This window comes from Furipterus horrens, unplaced genomic scaffold (assembly GCF_987537825.1).
Source record: "Furipterus horrens unplaced genomic scaffold, mFurHor1.1.pri manual_scaffold_8, whole genome shotgun sequence".
NCBI lineage: Eukaryota > Metazoa > Chordata > Mammalia > Chiroptera > Furipteridae > Furipterus > Furipterus horrens.
In genome coordinates this window covers 1,229,348-1,247,868 of record NW_028327178.1, presented here as the reverse complement: position 1 = coordinate 1,247,868, position 18,521 = coordinate 1,229,348, and the positions used below count along the sequence as shown (strand labels likewise).

At 61.9% G+C, this 18,521-nt stretch overlaps 1 protein-coding gene across 3 annotated transcripts in view; it reads right to left on the bottom strand.

Annotated features, from left to right (window-relative positions):
• Positions 1–18,521, bottom strand: part of MBP (myelin basic protein) — a 62,130-nt gene that overhangs the window by 35,667 nt on the left and 7,942 nt on the right. For all 3 annotated transcript variants that reach the window (XM_090285377.1, XM_090285376.1, XM_090285378.1), the window contains exons 2-3: positions 9,964–10,029; positions 4,247–4,334 (exon numbers count right to left, since the gene is read on the bottom strand). In XM_090285377.1, the coding sequence (XP_090141503.1) occupies positions 4,247–4,334; positions 9,964–10,014 (139 nt within the window). In that variant the 5' untranslated portion in view covers positions 10,015–10,029. The remainder of the gene's footprint in view (positions 1–4,246; positions 4,335–9,963; positions 10,030–18,521) is intronic.

The following is an 18,521-nucleotide window of genomic DNA, read 5'->3' as shown; positions in this document are numbered from 1 at the left end:
AAGGCGGTGCCAGTTTCCCCACCACATTTCTGAAAACACCTGTAAGTGTTCAGAGCACACTCTCCTCATGCGTGACCCGGAAAAGCACCGGAACCGGGTGCGGCTTATGTCTGTTCTGTTCTGCTGGACAGCTCAGTCCACGGGTTACAGCATCAGACTTCATCCTTCCACGGACTCTTGGGTGGTTTAGCCGCGAGAGGGCTCCTTCCAGGTTTTTCTCTCGGGGACAGGGGCAGAGGCTCTTTCTGTCCCTGGAAGCCTCAGGAACAATGGTGTCAAATGTCTGGAGCGGGGACGGGCCCACACACAATGTCTGCTTTTCACAGACAGTCCCGGCTCCGAGGGGGCGCCCACGGCGCGGCCCGTACCAGCCCGCGGCGGCCACCGCTGTCTTCTCAGGACAAGAGTGACCTGAAACCCTTCCAGGAGAGGAGTCTTCAGTGAAGCGCCCGCAGAGAGAGAACCCCGGGCGGCGGGACAGGAGTCTCCACGCGGAGGAAAGGTGCTGTCGCAGTCACCTGCGTGGGCCCATCTCAGGGGAAGCCGGTTGTTAACCGCCCCCGCCCCCGGCACGGCCGTCACAATGCCCGAGCTGTGAGGGCACCTGCCGGAGCAGGTGCGGGCGCTTCTGAACCCCCCCCAAAGCCTTCGCTCCCAGGGGCAAGGCCAGCCAAGAGCTCAGCAAGCGGCTTCGTTTTCCTCTTTAAAGGCCAGTTTCTTCAGTTTAGGGAACGCTGGTGGTGAAGTTTGCGGGGCGAGCAAGGGGGGTGAGCGGGGCCCGGCCCCGGGCGTCCTGGAGGGGCAGCCTTTTCTCCGCTGGGACCAGTGACACTCAGGGTGCCCACACCTCCCCCGCTGCAGGGAGGGCAGTGGCCGCGGCATTGGGAGGGGACAGTCCCACAGCCCCACGGCAGCTCCCACGTCCACGAGGGAGATGAGAAATAGCAGCGCTACCTGAGGGAAACCTAACGTGGGAGCGTTCAAATCGGGACCCGAGGCCCAGCGGGCGCGGAGGTGCTGCGTCCCGGTCCCTCGCGGCCGGGCCACTGCCCACGGGCCACGCCCACCGCAGCTGCTGTTTGTGCCGCGGTGAGGCCTGTGGCCCTCTTTGTTCTGGAGGGTGCTCAGCTGCCCCATTGTGGCTCTGTCGCCCTTAAGTGACCCCGAGGTGCACACGGCGTTGTGAGGGCCAGGACCTGAGGGTGGGCACCCAGGGGGGGCGGCAGTGGTCCCCCCTCCCCGGGTCTCCCTGCGGCGCTGTCCCTGCCCCCTGGGAACGGGCCTTTGATGGACCAGAGCGTCACCCTGTCCTGGAACCAGTGGGACAGGACGGGACGCGCTCAGCCCACCTGCGACACAGCAGGTGCGCCGGCCGCCGCCCCCTGCTCTCACCTGTGGGGCCCGGCGAGCCCCATCCTCCGTGGAGACACCGCTCTCTCGCGCACGTGACACGGCGCCCTGTCTCCTCGTTTGCAAGGCCGAAGGCGACCAACCAGCTTCCCCTGAGATGGGCCGGTGTGGCCTCAGGGAGCAGGGATGCCCATAGGACGTCTGGTGTCTGTGAGGACACTGCCCAGTGGGGTCCCCACTGCGTCGGAACGGAAGCCCACTGCCTCCTGGTCCCCACCTGTTCTCAAGGTCACAAGAGCCACCTGCAGGGCGGAGCTGTGGGCTGGGGCACGGGAAGGGCAGACGCCAGACACCTGAGGCCTCAGGGGACGGGGCTCCTTGGTCGGGAGCAGGCCGCTGTCCTCAGCGCCCAGGGGCCGCGGGGTGGGGGCTTCACCGTCACGTGGGTTTGCACAGAAGGTCAGAACAACTGCACCAGCAGCTGCAGCCGGGTCTGCAGACACCGTTCCCATGGAAACACTGAAGCCAAAGCGATCCTGGCAACTCGTGATTCGAAGAACAAAGTCACTCACGGAGCGTCAGAGGTACTTCGTTGAAAGGTCATTTCGAAGCATGTGAGTGCAAACACATTCCCACACGCGCACAGTGCATGCTTGCACACACATGCACATGCTCTGGGGCACAAGTGCACATGCGTGTGCCCCTCACCTGCTTGGCCTCAGGACGTCTGGTCTGCGTGGCACTTTTGGGGACGGCAGAGGTTGCCTTAGAGACGGGAGGTAGGGCCGCAGGTGAGGCGCGGTCTCCTGATCACGCCGTCACTGGCAGATGCCACGGCCCAGGGACCCGTCACCTTCAGGAAAAGGAGCCTCAGAGGGAGTCCAGCCAGAGGAGAAAAGGACGCGTGCAGGTAACCACGCACCACGTCTGTGCCAGGGCGGCGCCCGGTCATGATGTGGCGCGAAGGGCCGGCATCTGGGAGGCGGCGGCCCTGGTGGGGGGTCAGCGACAGTGGCCCCGGCCCCCTGGCCCCCCTCCGGCTGCCCCGCAGACGGCACTTCACGGGGCGGCTCCCACAGGAGCAGGGAGGCTATCTCCATTGCTGGAGCCAAGGCCCGGCGGACGTTTCCCAGGTGATGCTCAGGGGCGTTGCCCTGCGGGCACGGGGCACCGCGCTGAGCGTGTGGGGGCTGCGGAGGGAGCAGGAAGTGGCCCTCTCCCGATCCCGACGTCCTCCGGTGACCCTGCGGCCCTGGAGGGGCCTCAGCCAGCGAGATGGCCATCCTTGGAGCTCTGACTCCGGCTGTGGTCAGGCCTGGAAGGAGCAGGGGCGCCCTCTTCTGGGGGCTCCTCTCCTGGGCCAGCACAACAGAGAAGGGGGGACTCAGGGGCAGGGCGATGGCACTTCCTCTCCGCCTTGTTCTCCAAGGTCGAGGACAGTGTGTGTCAGGCGTGGGGTGTCCGCTTCCCCAAAGCTGGGACAGCACCCCGAGAACGCTTTCTTCCTCTGGGTCGCCCTGAAGTGCGGCTGTCAGAAAATTGTCACAAAAAGCCATTTAAAACGAGCTCCAGTGTGCTGTTTGTTGGCTTGGGTCGAAATCAGTCCTTCGCGGGATTTTCCCAAAATGGAAAAGTAAATAAAAGTGGAGGGAGCGGTGCAGGGTCAGGGACGGCGGCTCCCCCACCTCAGCCGGCCACAGACAAGCTCTGCAGGGTCACCCGTTCAGTCCTCAGTGGGGCCTCGGGCCAGCCCAGTACACCTCAGAGCCTGGGGGCTGTGTGACCTGCAGAAATGAGTTGGTGACTGACAGTGGCCTCTGCCTGTTCCTCACAACCCTGATGCTTCTGACAGGTGACAAAATGACTCGCAGCCGCTGAGGACTTGTGGTTCAGAGAACGTCACCTGCCGGGAATTCTGAGCACCTTTTCCACGGCGGCTCTGTACCTGCAGACCGGGGTGTCTGGATTCCAGGGGAGCGCGAGGAACGGGCACCAATAGGTTCAAAAGCAGACGCCTGGCACCTCAGTGTGGCTGCGCCGTCCGCCTCCCTCAGGGTGGCTCACACCGAGGGACGGAACCCCGAGGCAGCAGGGCCAGTGAGCAGGGCGAGGACACAGGCCTGGGCTGGGCGACCCTGGGGGCCGGGACATTGTCCCAATGACTCCGCTTCCCCGGGATGGAACAGCGGGGCCGCAGGCTTCACAGGACTCTGTCCTGCTGCGTCAGGAGCCCGTGACACATCTCTGGAGCCTCGCCTGCCCGTGGGGTCCTGGGTGAGTCACGAGCATCACTGTCATGAGGCCAAGGTGGGGCCCAGAGCCTTCACATAAGAACCACACAGGATCCCGTTCATCTGTCCCGAGAGCAGGGACGGCCACGTGTAAGGGCCACTTATGTCACCGGACACCACAAGGAAGTTCAACTTGATAGAAAAGTTTCTTCCCATCACCCCCTGCCATCCTCGTCGTTAAAACAGACACCCCAGGCTCTCGGCTGGGGGTCAGTGTCACTTCCTCCTTTGTGACGTTTCACCGGGCCTGTCCGGCTTTCCAACGCCCACTCGTGAGTGAGCGGATCAGAGAAACACCGCCCAGGAGGGAAAACCTGGGGAACCTGCCATGTCTGTGTGCACGAAAAAGCGAGCCAAGTAAACCACAGAAAGGCCACAACTGGAGGGCGCAGATCCACAGCCACGGGGGCGGTTGCGCCGGGGAGAGTGGTCGCGAGAAGCTGGCGGGGGGCTCACCGCGTGCGTTTCCCTCACGCTGCGATTTCAGTAACGAGAACAGAGGCACAGACACCCACGTACCCCCAGAATGAAAGCCTCCCCCGCACGAGGGTGCATCGGCATGTGCTGCCCTCTGAGGCCTCGCCCCCCAGCTGTCACTCACGTACCGAACACGTCACTGTCCCCCGAGGTCTCCCGGCGCAGCTCGCGCAGGCGCCTCTTCCCGTCGGGCCCTCCCCGGTCCGCGTCGCCGTCCTGGAGAACAAACAAGAGGGACGGTCACCAGCAAGGCGCGCCCCTGCTTACGCATCCCCAGCAACGGCCCCATGCGCGTCTGGGAGGCCCAGAAGCCTTGGTTCAGGGGGGGGTGCGTAGAGGACCCTGGCCTCCGGCTGTGTCCCCGGCCTGAGCACACAGTCGTCTCTCCGTGCAGGGGACGTATTTTCATACGAAAGAAATGGAACATCATCCCGGGATGAAATAAATGAGCTCTTTCTTTTAACGTACTGACAAATTTAAAGCAATTCTCGGTGTTGTTTGGGATGTGGTCCAGCCGGGACCCTCCCATGAGCTGGGGCAGACGTCCACTGCCTTCCTTAGAAAGCAAGTCACAGAACCCTCACTGTCCCTCTGCCGGGCACCCTCCTCTGCCTCCTCCCCTGGTGCAGGCAGAGGTCTGGGGGCCCCCTGCCCCTCCGTGGCTCCCCGGTGCCGGTGTCCCTCCTGACCCCTCCCCCCCAACTCCGGGGATCTGACACCGTCACAGACAAGCTGTTTGATGACAGTGGGGACCTTGCCTTTACACCCTCTGTGCCGGAACCTCACAGCACGGGGCCCGGCAGGAGCTGCAGAGAAAACGCTGCAGCTTTATCCCGTTTCCCAGGAAGTAGTTCAAACGGACGATTCCTGCTCCGGCAGAGGGAGCCGGGGGGTTCACGCCCGTCCCTTCATGGCTGCCCAGTCAGTGTCAGACGAGAAGACTTGGGGCAGGAAGACTTTCCCGTGGTTCCTTTCCTCGGCTGTGAATTCACGTCACGTGCCGGTTTCCCGTTTGCTCTGCGCTCCTGTCAGTCACGGCCGTCCTCCGCACGAGACGGGAGTTTTGTCTGAGAAGGGACTCCTCCGTCCGGCCTGGCTCCCGTTTCACTCACGGGGATGGAGGTGTGGGGCTTTAACGTCGAAACTCGTGAGAACTGGCAGGGTCCCTCCTCTTCGGGCTGAGGCAAGTCTGCTGCGTCTCAGAGGCGGGGGGCGGGGGGTCCCAGGTACACAGGGAAGGTGGACGTTCAACGCCGAGGGCGGGGGTTGGTCACGTGGTCACAGACTCCCGGCCCGTCCGCGGCTCGGGCGGGACGGGCAGAGAATGTGCTGGAGCGCACGCCGCGCCCCGAGACTGTTATTCAATCCATGGGGACAGCATTCATTATGAATTAAGGGTTTGGTCCCGGCCCAGCACGTTGGTTCTGACCCCACAGCTTCCAGTCGCGTGTGATTGAGATCGAGGTGTCTGGCTGGAGTGGCACGGCCTTCACGCCCCTCCATGTGCCTGCTGCCCCCACTTGTCAGTGCCCCGAAGTGCAGGAAGCCTGGTCCCCCTCCACCCACGACTCTCCAATGGGCCCAGGGCCTCGGGCTCCCCGCGCGCGTCTCTGGCGCCAGCTGAGCCCCTGGCACGTCTCACGCTCACGGCTCCCAGCAGCCAACCTGGACGGGAACCCACGGGATGGAATTTGTGGGCTCTAGTGTCGGAAGGGCTTTTAAATTTTCTTTACCTACAGGAGTGGCTATTTCTTGTATGTCCTAAAGAAACATCGCCTTTCCAATGCCTCCGATTGTGACTGTCACCCACAAAGGGGCACTCAGGGGCCCCCAAGCAACCGCCGTGTGTCTGGGAAGCCAGGTGGGCCCCTGCTCCCATGAGGCCTTGCTTCCACCAGGTGCAGAGGAGACCTGATCAGCTCAAACCAAGGGTGCCCGCTGCTCTTCGCAGGAGTTACACTCTCCCCACTGTTCGCGGGGCGGCAGCATCCCAAACGGGAGGATCCAGGGAGCCGGCCGCCCCGGAAGGCCGGGGTCGGTCCCAGTCCTTCCTCTGAGTGTGTGTGCGCTGGGAGGGGAGTGTAACAAAAGCAGGCTCATAGCACCGAGCTCGTTAAACAGGGCCATCCTCATGCTGCCCGACGCGGCCTTCACACAAGCAGCGGAAGGCCCAGCACAAGCCTGGCAGCTTTGGGGGTGAAGGCAGGACGTGAAGAGACGTGAGGACTGCGGCCCCATAAAGGGGCTCCTCCGAGAGGCACGTCCCCGTCGCGCCGAGTCAGGGCAGGACGGGGACATCCACGCGGGCTGGCCAGGCCTCTGGACGCTGGTGCGGCGCCATCAGGCTGGCAGGTCCTGGCTGTGGCGCGGGGGCTCTCCTGTGTGTTGTGGGAGGTTCAGCTGCCTCTCTGCTCCTCACCCATGAGAGGCGGGCGACACCCTGCAGCTGGGACCACCAGACAGGGACACATGTCCCATCGAGGGGTGGGCTCTGCCTGACAGCCCCTGGACTAGACCAGGAGGAGTATCAGAGAGGGAGCAGACCTGCGACTCCACCTCAGGGCGTCCTTGCTGGAACACGTTTCTCATGCGGATGCGTTTTAAGTCATCACAACTACTGTTGAAAGAACAGCTGGAGAGTGGGGACAGCGTGACAGGATTAGAGGGACCGAGGGGTGACTCAGAGGCATTGGTGACTCAGTCACCTGCATGCTGATGCGGCACCGGGAGGAAGTGGAGGAGAGAGGACCGGCACAGGGCTCCGAGTGCAGCTGCCTCTTGGTGCCCCTGCGTTCAGGGACAAACCTGTCCTGCAGGTAGAGTGCACCCTGGCCCGTGGACGCCCTTCCTCGGAGCTGAGCGCTGCTATCGCTGTCACCAGAGGGGCGAAGCGCCAGCCGAAACCTGCCCCAACGCGCTCTGGGAGACGCAGAGATGGCTCAGGCTGGAGCCTGTCTCCACCCCGTCCGTCAACACCCAGATCCGTCGCCAGGGCCTTAATAACCGACTCAGCGCGGCTCAGGAATTTCATCCCGACCGGTGCTGACGGACGCCGTCAGCAGGGCCGCCGGATCCGCTCTTCACTTCCTGCAGACCCGGACCGGGCAGCTCCGGGAAGGCGCGTGCGGGAGACGTGCTGGCTCAGCTCTTCCCTCGGGTCCTGACCCCCACAGCAAGTCGGACCATCACTGACGTGTGTCTGGGCGTCGGAGCATTTTTCCTTCCGAACACAGTAGTGACCTCTGCGTGGAAATGTGGGACTGGGGGAAGGACCCCGATTTCATTGACAGAAAGGAGCTGGTACCCACGGGCCCCTAGGAACTGGGGTGATGGATGTCCAGCACCCAGTGGGGCTACGTGCCACCCGAATGCACGGCTGTTTGAGTCTAAATTATTTAGAACAGACAGCATTACGGACGTGGGTCTTCAGCGGGGCTCGTCAGCCCCCCTGTGCTGAGTACTTCTGGCCCGTGCATTTGTCTGCAAACACAGTGTCTCCTGTCCCAGGACGTGTTTCTAACGCTGCAGGGAGTCTCGTCCAGGCCGCGCGGCTTTAATGCACCGACGCCGGCTCTCGAGGGAGGCTGCGCGCTCAGCCTGTGGGGCCCGCTGGGTGCGCACCCGGCGCGGAAGAACAGCCTTGCTAACCAGTCAGTTTAACTCCAAGCATCGCGTGCACACGTTCCTCCCACTATAAAATCTAGGCTGGAATCCAATTTCTGCACACTCACAGATCTTGTTTTTCAGGGTGAACTACCTTGGCTTCTTAAGCTGGTTAGTTAGAAAAATCCAGAAATATGGGCAGGCCCCCACGGGACAACCCCTGTGAGCCAGAGAACCGAGCCAGGGAAGGTCAGGGACCGGCTGTCCGAGGCCGCCTGCAGCTGCAGGTGGGTTTTCATCCTTATTGCTGCTTGTCGGGGCTTCAGCGTTTTTAATTGCCCAGCACTGGGTTTCACCTGTTTTGGAGACGTGCAGGCATGTTGGGATCAGCTGCGGTCATCCCGATTCTGCCGTTTTCTGGTTTGAAGCTTCTCCCTGCGGCAGCCTCGCGCGGTTGGCAGCAGGGAGAGAGACGGCCAGACGCGGAGGCCTCCCTTCGCCACCCCCTGCGCGGGCCACGGGCCGAGTCCGGCGCTTGGGCGTTCAGATGTGGAAAACAGTTCAGGGGAAGCCCAGTCCCTCGAGGTAGGTGGGAAACAGGGATGCGGGAGACTGCAGGGCCCCTGGAGGCCAGGCCCGGTCCAGAACCTTCCGCCGACCCTCAGGAGGCCGGCGCTCCCGTCCTGGCTCTCTGTCCTGGCGGTGTTTCCAAGGGCGGCCCAGCCCCGTGGCCCCCCAGAGCCCACCCGTGGAAAGGCAGCCAGGGCTTTCTGTCAACCCCACAGAAAGATTAATGGCAGAGGCTTCCGTGGGACCGCTACCTCCGGAACCACCATTTCTAAACTTCCGATTTTGTATCTGTTTCTGCATCAGGAGGAAGTTGCAGGTTAGGCTTCAGCACACAGAGCATACATGTGCCCCCCCCCCCCTTCGGTGACACTAAACCGCACGTCCAACAGCAGGAAGGAAGCTGCCGGCCGCAGCGGGGGCTTCAGAGCGGGCGTGCGTGCCGGTGTCTGAGCCCCTGCGGCGTGACCCCTGGGGCTCTCGCTGTCACTCTGCCCTGTGGTGCGGCACTGTCCCCAGCCGGGTCTCCATAGAAACAGCAGCTCCCAGCTCAGTGTGACTGTGAATCATGACAGCGAGGTGACCAGCTTCAGAAAGCACAACCTCGTTCCCCGCTCAGTGTTCACAAGACCCAGTTGCATGACGTCTGAGGTCGGTCCCCCTTTCAACGGGGGCGGAGGGGGCTCCGAATCAGTCACAATGCCCTAGAGATGCGGATCCCGCCCCGTCACCAGGGGCCTGAAGTCCGCAGGGGAAGGCGGGCAGCCCTGCTGTAAGCTCAGCTAAGATCAGGTGTGAACGAGAGCAGGTTATGGGAAATGGCCCACGTGGCTGTGGCAGAACTTGAGTCCAGGTACGGACCAGAGAAGGGCCCCGGCCGCCAGGTCACGACAGCTCTGTGGCGACCCGCCCCCCGACCGCGCACGGGGTCCGGAGGCTGGCGCTCCACCAGGTCAGTGCGCTGGACCCCCCGGGAGCACTTCCGTGCGCAGAAGCGGGGACCCTCAGGGCCCTGACATCCTGTGAACTGCTCTTGGTCTTGAGTTTGGACACACACAATTACGTGTTGAGTTCAGGTGCCAGATGAGTCAGGTAGCCCCGCCCCCTACACATGAGGGTGACCCCCAGTTTTGCACCTGGTGTCAGGCCCATGTGCTCGTCACCTGAAGCGACAGTTGTGCTGGGGATGCAGGGGACGCATGGACGGAGGCAGCAGGAGCCTGGAGATGGTGGCGTGAGTCTCACCCGCTGCCAGCGGCTCAGCAGGCAAAGGGCTGAGAACCACCCTTCCCGGACCCCCGTGGGGAACCAGAGGCCGGGCAGGGAGCCAGCCCCAAGCAGAGGAACAAGGCGGACATGGTGAGCGCCGCACTAAGCGTGCCGAGAAGCCCACCCCGGCTGGCCGGACGGTCGCACAGGGTCTTCCTCTGCTCCTTCCCTGTTCCTCTGCATTTTGCAAAAACCCCACAGTCACGCACGGGAAGGGCTGCGGAGGCCCCAGCACCGGGCAGCCCCGCCCCTGGTGGGCAGGAGCTCTGGCTGCCCTTGAGTGCTGGGCACGGGCCGGGGTCTCCTGGGGTCTCCCGGGCTCGGAGCCACAGTGCCCCCCAGAGGACGGCGTTTCATCCAGGGACAGGAGTGCGCTTGGAGGGCCTCCGAGCTCCCCACACCTTACCTTGTGGCCCTTCTCAGCACTGGCCTCGCGCTTCCCGGCAAGGTTCCCCATCCTGAGCCGATCGAGCTGCAGAAGGACAGAAAAGGAGGAGGCGTCAGCCCCACACGGGTGCGCCGAGAATTTCCTGTGTTGTTTCTCAGTCAGGAGATGGGCTAGGCCTCTTCCCGCTCAGCGAAAACGAAACCCCCAAACTCCACACCCCACGCAGGTCTTGGGAGTTGTTTCACGGAAACAGCTGGACTGGAGGGGAGCTGCCGTCCTGGGTCCCTGGCCTGTCCAGGAACAAGCCTGTTTCAGGGTGTTTCCTCGTCGGGAAAACCAGTCCGCCCATCTCGACCCACCTCAGGGGTTGTTTCTACGCAACTGCACACACACGCGGAGGGCGTACGGGCCACAGTCAGGGGCCACGTGCCCGCTGCCAGGGAGCGTGAGAGCAGAAACCACACGGTCAGACCCAGGGCGCTTAGCAGACAAGCATGCCAAGAGTCTGCAGAATTTCCAAGGGAGAGAAAGTTGGATCACAGAGAAGAGCGCTCTGGTCTGTGTTTCCTAACCCAGGCTCAAGCAGCCAGTTCACATTATTTTCCCTCAAAAAGACAGAAAGCTGAAGAATTTAGCCAAAACCCATTCCAAGCACATGGCTGATCTCAGCGCAGGCCCCGGGGGCTTAGACCTGACCCCAGCGCAGTGCCCGGCCTCAGGACAGTGACCAACTGCAATTTCCCGCGATGTCTTCTCCCAGAAGGACACATGGGTCCCGCCTTCTGGCTGAACACGGAACGGCTTTCCTTCAAAGGCCACTAAAATGAACCATTTTCTAAAAATGGGAAGGGTGTCCAAATGGAAGGCAATTGTGTGCCCCTACAGGCACCCTACAAAGACGGGGATTTTCCTGAGGTCACCAGCAGGGCTGACTGTCTCAGGTGACTAATGAGCTGTCACAGGCGGAGAGCAAACAGCCACCCGGTGACACTCTGGGGACAGGCATGGGGCAGGAGCAGATTCCAGGGCCAGGCCCCGGCGGGGAGGGAGTTCTAAAGTGCTGGACTTCAGACACTTCAAACAAAGGCAGCGATCACGTGCCCGGTACTGAGAGGCGGGTCTGGGTGGCATTCCCACTGGCTTTAACGATGCACGGGAATCCCTCATGCTGCACGGGCAGTGAAGAAACCACTTTCATTACGCTCAGGGACACCAGCCAGTCAGAGGAAGACAAGCACCGTATGGTCTCACTCACATGTGGAGCCTAATGAACAGGACACACTGATGCACACAAAGCAGAACCAGAGGCACAGATACATGGGACAGACAGACGGACAGAGCTCAGAGGGGCGGGGGCGGGGCGCTGCATGAAAGAGGGCGAAGGGATTGGCCAGAAGCACGTGTACGTGACGCGCGGACAGATGGTAGTGTGGTGGCGGCCGGGCCGGGGGAGGTCGGGAAATGGGGGCAAACGGGGGCAAACGGGGGGAACGGGGACGTCTGTAATGGTATCAGCAGTAAAATCAAAGTTAAGTGATAACTGAAGGGCCCGCTTTTAAAAATGCAAGTCCGGCCTGCGGATCCCGTCAGTACGGAGTGGGATTCCACCGTCCACCTTCTCCGTCTGTTTCACTCGGACCCAAAGCACCTTTCTGGGGTAACGTCACGGGGGACATGGCCATTGGGGGGAACAGGTACTCAGAGGGGAGGACGGGGTTCGTTTTTGCCCCGCGGGCTCCGAGCTGCAGACCGAGGCCGTGGGTGAGTGGGCAGCCGCCACCGCCCTGAGACCCGGCACCCCCTTAGCTCCGCGCACTGGGTGCAGGAAACACGGGGGACCTGCAGGCAGCAGGACGCAGAGGATGGCGCTGCCCCGGACGCTGGCGGGCCTGCCTCCCGGGCAAGAAAGAGGAATCCGTCTGCGCTACGCTAGGCCCAGGAGAAACAACCTCCTTTCATTCAAGTCGACACCTTGGCCTTCTGGGCTGTTCCTCTTGGGGGTACAAAGGACTCACGTCACCGCTCTGTTCTCAGCTGCGCGGCACCACTGACCCCCGCCCTCCAGCCCGGCCCCCTGCCTCCTGGTCAGGTCCCCGCTCTCGTTCTTTCAGTCCCCACTAGGATTAGGCAGCCCCCCACCTCCACGTAATGCTCCCTTCCCCAGAAAACAAAACTCTAAGGACTCAGCCAGCATCAGAGTCATGTGGGACCTGCACATACTTGGGGCTGCTTGTGGATTAAGGGAGAATGTTTGGGGACAAAGGAACTTTGAAGCACAGCTGAAATCTGACCACGGACGCTTCCACGGCTCCCTGGACAGACGGATGACCTTCCCATGCGCTCGATCCAAACAGCTCACGCTGCAGAGCAGAGCGTTAGGTGACCCTCGGGGGCCGGAATCAATCTTTAGAAAACTCACGGCTGGGGATGTGGGCACAGAACAGACTGAAGCCACGGAGGTCCAGGCCAGACTTTTGACTGTGACCAGTGAGATGCGACTGGTGTTTCTGAGACATCACTCAGGCAGGCTCTGGCCTTGGCCGTGGGAAGAGGGTGTCTGAGCAGCAGCACTGGGTGCTGGGCAAGTCTGGGCCACCCCACGGAGGGAAGGCGGTGTGTGCCCGGGTGGGCAGCCGCCTGCTCTCAGCGTGACCGCCCCACTCCGTCACCGAGGGTGTGAGGTCGGGTTCCAGAAGGCCGCCTTCCTGCCAAGACCAGGACAGACCCACAGCAGCAGCTGGGCTCTGTCACCTGCGAAGAGAACCATCTGCAAGCCTGAGGGCCGGGAGATCGGGGCCAAGAGCAGCATCCGGGAAGCACGTGGAAGGCCGCGTGGGAGCCCCGCTGACCCAGAGGCATCTTGGGGCAACTTAAGGAGCTTCTGGTGCAATCATGGAAAACAGAGTGGGAGGCAGGGAGGACTTGGGGCTTCATCAAGACACCCTCCGGGGGCTGAAATTCAGTTCTAGCTGCGATTTCCGGGCGGGCATTGGATGAGGGGGCTTTCCTGCTGGCAGCTGCCCTCTGCCCCAGCGGGAGGGCTGTCACCGGGACCCACGAGGGAGCCGTCCCATCTCACCGCTGGGCTTTGTTTCTAACCGCATGCTCCCTGTGCTGAGATTCCTGCCGTTTTCTTGGCAGGGACCCCGTGACGTGGGCACGGATGACACCCCGTGAGTGTGTGGGTGCCTGGGGGCGTGGGCTGCCGGGCTGGGCCGGCCTGGAACCTGCGGTCAGGAGTTGGAACCAGCACTTCCTACAGAGAGCCCTTACTCCTCAGTGCCAACAGGGTGCCGAGCCAAGCGCCTGCCCGAGACGTAGCGCAAGGAACTCCCCTGCCTGGGCTGCAGGCTCCCACGCGGCGGAAGCTGCGAGAGCTCCCTCACTGGGCTGGCGCGCAGGGCGTCCACCCGCGGAGGAGCACCTGAGGGCCGGTGACGGTGAGCCCAGGCGCCGGCGGCCTCCTCCTCTCTCCTCCCAGGGCCCGTCGCCGGCGCGGGTGGTCCGCAGCGGAGGTGACCCCTCCTAGCCGTCCGCTGAGCCACCCTCACGCCCAAGTACAGAGACCTTCCTGTGGGCTCTCGCCTAGATGGCCACCCACGCTCAAGGCACTGCGTTCAGGGAAGGAGCGGGTAAAAGGCCAGCGGCCCTCCCGGAGCCCAGCAGGGACCACACACAAGGAGCCCGCCGGAAGCCCCTGCAGCATCGCAGGCGAACCAAACACGGGGAGTGACGTAGCTCCTGCAGGGTCAAGTGCGGCGCAGGGACAGTCCCTGGTATTGTAACCACCGTGTGTGGCGTCGCGGGGGTGGGAGACTTACGGGCATCACTTTGTGAGATACACACACATCTAACGGCAGGTGCCGCACCCCTGAAGCTGACATGATAGGGTATGTCAACTGTAATTGAAAAAAAAAATTGTAAAAGAGACTATACTGGGGGAGGGGGGGCAGGCAGAGAGAAGAGTCAGCATCCCCTGGGCTTCAGAGATACCTTTGCACATGAACATGCTAACCTGGCTCTTCCTGCAGTACCTTCGCGTGCGTTCTTACAGGTGATGGGACTACTATGAAGTCCTTTGTCTCAATAAATTTTCCGAGAGATAGAGGTTTCACTCAAGACTTCTTAGGGAGCTGGCTTCATAGATGGGTGGCCCAGTCTGCTTTCCTGCCTCCCCAAACCTCTCGCAATGTGCGGGGATGAGCTGGAACACGGGGGGCGGGGCGGCTCTGTTCCCCGCAGTCCCCGCGTCTGCGCTCACTTCCGATCAGCTTGTCTGGCTGCACTTACGCCCACGGTGGAGGGACCGAACCACCGTTGTCTGACTTCTACAGACTCAGTTCTTTTGGCTTCAGTTCCATGGGCTGCTGTTGATTGGAGAGTAGGTGTTTTTTTTTTTAGTGCATGTTCAAGAAAGCCCTCCGAACACGCGTGTTTACGCAACGAAGAACACCGTAACAGACACTGCTCTTAACGCCATCCCAGACCTACCAGTCATGGAGGAGCTAGACACCCCACCTACTGCGGCAGAGCTCGGCAAAGCCATCGACCGCCTCGCTTGCGGGAAAGCACCAGGAAGCGACGGAATCCCTCCAGAAATCCTAAAGAGCGGGAAACCAGTCCTGCTACAGCCGCTCCACCATCTACTCTGTCGCTGCTGGAAGGAGGGTTACATCCCCCAGGATATGAGAGACGCCAACATTATCACCTTGTACAAGAACAAAGGAGACTGCAGCGACTGCAACAACTACCGGGGCATCTCTCTCCTCAGCGTCGTCGGCAAAGTATTCGCCCGGGTCGCTCTTGCCCGCCTGCAGACCCTTGCTTCCCGCGTCTACCCAGAGTCCCAGTGTGGCTTCAGAGCTGGCCGATCAACAGTGGACATGATCTTCTCCCTACGCCAGCTGCAGGAGAAGTGTCACGAGCAGCATAAACCACTCTACCTCGCCTTTATTGACCTCACGAAGGCGTTTGATCTGGTCAGTCGAAGCGGACTCTTCAGCTTGCTACGGAAGATTGGCTGTCCACCACATCTGCTTGCTGTGGTCATGTCCTTTCACGACAACATGCACAGCACGGTGTCCTACAACGGCGCAACCTCTGAGGCCTTCCCAGTCAGCAGCGGAGTAAAGCAGGGCTGCGTCCTCGCGCCTACGCTGTTCGGAATCTTCTTCTCCATGCTCCTCCAATACGCCTTTAAGGACTGCAGCGAGGGTGTCTTCATTCACACCAGATCCGATGGCAAGCTCTACAACCTGGCCCGTCTACGAGCCAAGACCAAAGTCAAAGAGGTGCTCATCCGTGAGATGCTCTTCGCCGACGACGCAGCTTTGACATCACACTCCGAATAGGGACTCCAGCAGCTAGTCACTTGCCTTTCCCACGCACGCAAGGAGTTCGGACTAGCCATCAGCCTGACGAAGACGAATGTTATGGCTCAAGGCACGGGGACTCCCCCATGCATCACCATCGACGGATACACCCTGGAGGTTGTCAACGACTTCACTTACCTCGGGTCCACCATCTCGAGCTCTCTGTCAGTCGACTTGGAGGTCAACCGGAGAATCGCCAGGGCAGCCACAGTTATGGCCAGACTGAACCGGCGAGCGTGGAACAATTCCAGCCTCACTGAGAAAACCAGACTGCGCATCTACCAAGCCTGCGTACTCAGCACTCTCCTCTATGGCAGCGAGACGTGGACCACCTACGCAAGGCACGAAAGGAAACTCAACAGCTTCCACATGAGGTGCCTGCGACGCGTCCTGCATGTCGCCTGGCAGGATAAGGTCCCCAACACCGAGGTGCTGAAGCGAGCCAATATGAGCAGTTTGCATGCAGTTCTTAGCGAGAGACGCCTCAGGTGGCTCGGCCATGTCAAAAGAATGGTTGCAGGCCGTATCCCCAAAGACCTCCTCTACGGCGAGCTAGCAGAAGGCCAGAGGATGACAGGGCGCCCAAAACTGCGGTTCAAAGACATCTGCAAAAAGGACATGACACAATGCTCCATCAATCTCAACACATGGGAAGTTCAAGCAGACGACTGCCTAGCCTGGAGGCTCGCGGTCAGGCAAGGTACGTCACGCGCGGAGGCTGCGCGCAACGAGGAGGCGGTCCAGAAAAGATCGAGGCGGAAGCAGCGTCAACAGCAGCAACAACAGCCATCTGCCTTCACCTGTACCAAGTGCGGCAGGGATTGTCACTCCCGAATCGGACTGCACAGCCATTCTCGGCGGTGCAGATAGACTCTCAAGAAGCTACGCCATCGTCTCTCGAGACGGACGGCTGCCGACGACGAGGTGTTTTTTTTTTTAGTGCATGTTCAAGAAAGCCCTCCGAACATGCGTGTTTCCATGGAGACACAGGCCTGACCCCACCGTGACGTGCCTTCTCTTGGTGAGCGAGTCACAGGACTGAGCGTGGGGGCCTGCCCACCTTTCACAGCTGAGTAGCCTGTGTCGAGCTTGAGAACAGCAAATGCCTCTAGGGGAAGCTTTTAGTTAAAAACGGGGCTTCGCTGATGGCATTCGCATCATGAACACGTCTTACATGGCAGGTCTGGGAGAGATCACGCTTCTGAGTTATTAGCACAAGGACGAGAAATAGGACGTCCCTCCAACCTGCCGCCGCGAGGAAACACGTGAGGCCCCAGGACCTGTCCCGCAGGAGCTCCCGGTGTGCGTGGGTGCACACGTTTTGGAAGGGGAGCTGCCGGCCTCTTCCTTCCCTTCCCAAGGCCGCAGGACGATGGCCGGGGGGACGTGCCTGCCAGGCGTCCGCTCCACGCCTGCCCCGATCCCTGGCTGTTTGCCGTCAGCGGGAGCCCAGCCCTGCCCACGCCCTGACTCCGGACTCCGCACTCCGGACCGGGGGAGGGCACACGTGTGTCCGGAGCCCTGTGTGCTGCCTTGGAACACTGCCACTCAGGGAAACGGCAGATAAACAAAGACCCACGGCGGAGCCGCAGCCGCAGGTAGAGACAGGGCAGGCACCCCGCAAGGGGGAGTGCTCCCAGCAGAAGGCCCGGCCGGGCAAAGACCCCGGGGTGGGAGAGACCCCAAGTGGCGTGTGAGGGTGACGTGGAAGAGGCTGAGCACTCCTGGCCAGGTGTCAGGCGAGGGGGCTCCCAGAGGTGCAGATGGTGCTGCCGCCCGTTTCGGATGGCGGGTCAGTTCTGCCTGAGGACTCCCCGAGAGCCTGTGCCATAGACCCAGCACCTGCACCTCCCCCACGTTTGCCAGTAGAAGCACAACCCCCAAGGAGAGGGCGTGAGGGGGCAGGGCCTCTGCCAGGCAGGCAAGTCGGAAGGCAGGAGTTCTCACAAGTGGGGCTCACGTTCTCATTGAGGAGACCCAGCGGCTTCCCCCGTCAGCCAGGGGAGGTCTCAGCCAGAAGACGCCCCCGTGATCCAGGCAGAGGACCGTCACCGGGCACTGGCCCTGCGGGGGCCTGGGCCTGGGACTGGGCAGCCTCTCCTGTTCCCAGAAGGCCAAGTTCAAAGCTCCCTTCCTAAGGTCATGTCCCTGAGAGATGCTGCTCCTGCTCACTGAGCTACAACCTGCTTTCCCGACAGCCTTCAGGACGCTGCCCTGGGCTGATACTCGATGCCGCTTACGAGCAGAGAAAGTTCCAAGCTCAGCCTGCGTGCAATCCCATCAGAAGTGTCCGAGAAGGAACCAGGAGCTGCATTTCTGGGGGACGGGAGGGAGTTCTTGCTTCGGGGTATCAGGGAACATCCCAGTAATTACCACCCCTCATTTTCAACAGGCTTGTAAGATGGAAGTACATTTACAGCCACAAAGGAATATGGCCTTAACGTGACCCAAACCATTTTAACAGAAAGTCACAGAACGGCATGGACATGGCCTTTGCTGGAAATCTGGCTGCGGGCCCTTGAACCTGCCGCTCGCAGCATCAGCTGACCGAGGATGAAGCCATGATCCACGCGGGGCAACAGACGACGCTCCGGGGTTCCCACCGTGTCAGCTACAAAAGAAGTGCTCGGAGGGGAGAGGAGCAGTCACACCGCGGCCCCCTCCGCCTGGCTCGGGTGAATGTCAGACTTCCTTCTTAGCGCGTCCTCAGCCTCCAGGTACGTCAGGGGTTTAGCTTCCTCGGCCCTGCTGGCGAGAGAAGGCACCCTCCGTGCAGAAACAGCCACAGGAAGCGGGCGTGCTCCGGGCAGGCCAGGCCGGCGGTCCCGTCGCGACAAGCCCGTGGTGCAGGGCGGGGACTGGCTGGGCACATGCAGGGCACACCCTGGCGGGCGGGAGGCTGGAGGCTGGCAGTGCTGGTGGCCTCACTCAGTCCTCCCTGCCCGTGCCTGGGCCCCACAGCCGGCGTGCCCTGCCCACGGCCCCACACAGAGGCCGGCGCTGGGACGGGACTGGCCAGGGTTCTGGGAGAAAGCCCCCGGGCGTGAGCAGCGAGGGCCCGGGCGCGCCCCCTCTTGCGTTCTGAGGACTCCGGCCGCCTGCCTCCGTCTCTGAGGCCTGGAGGGCGAACGTTACCTCCTGGCGGAGCTGTGCAGCAGCTGGTTAATGTTTCACAGCTCCGAGGACACGTGCCGTGAGTCACGG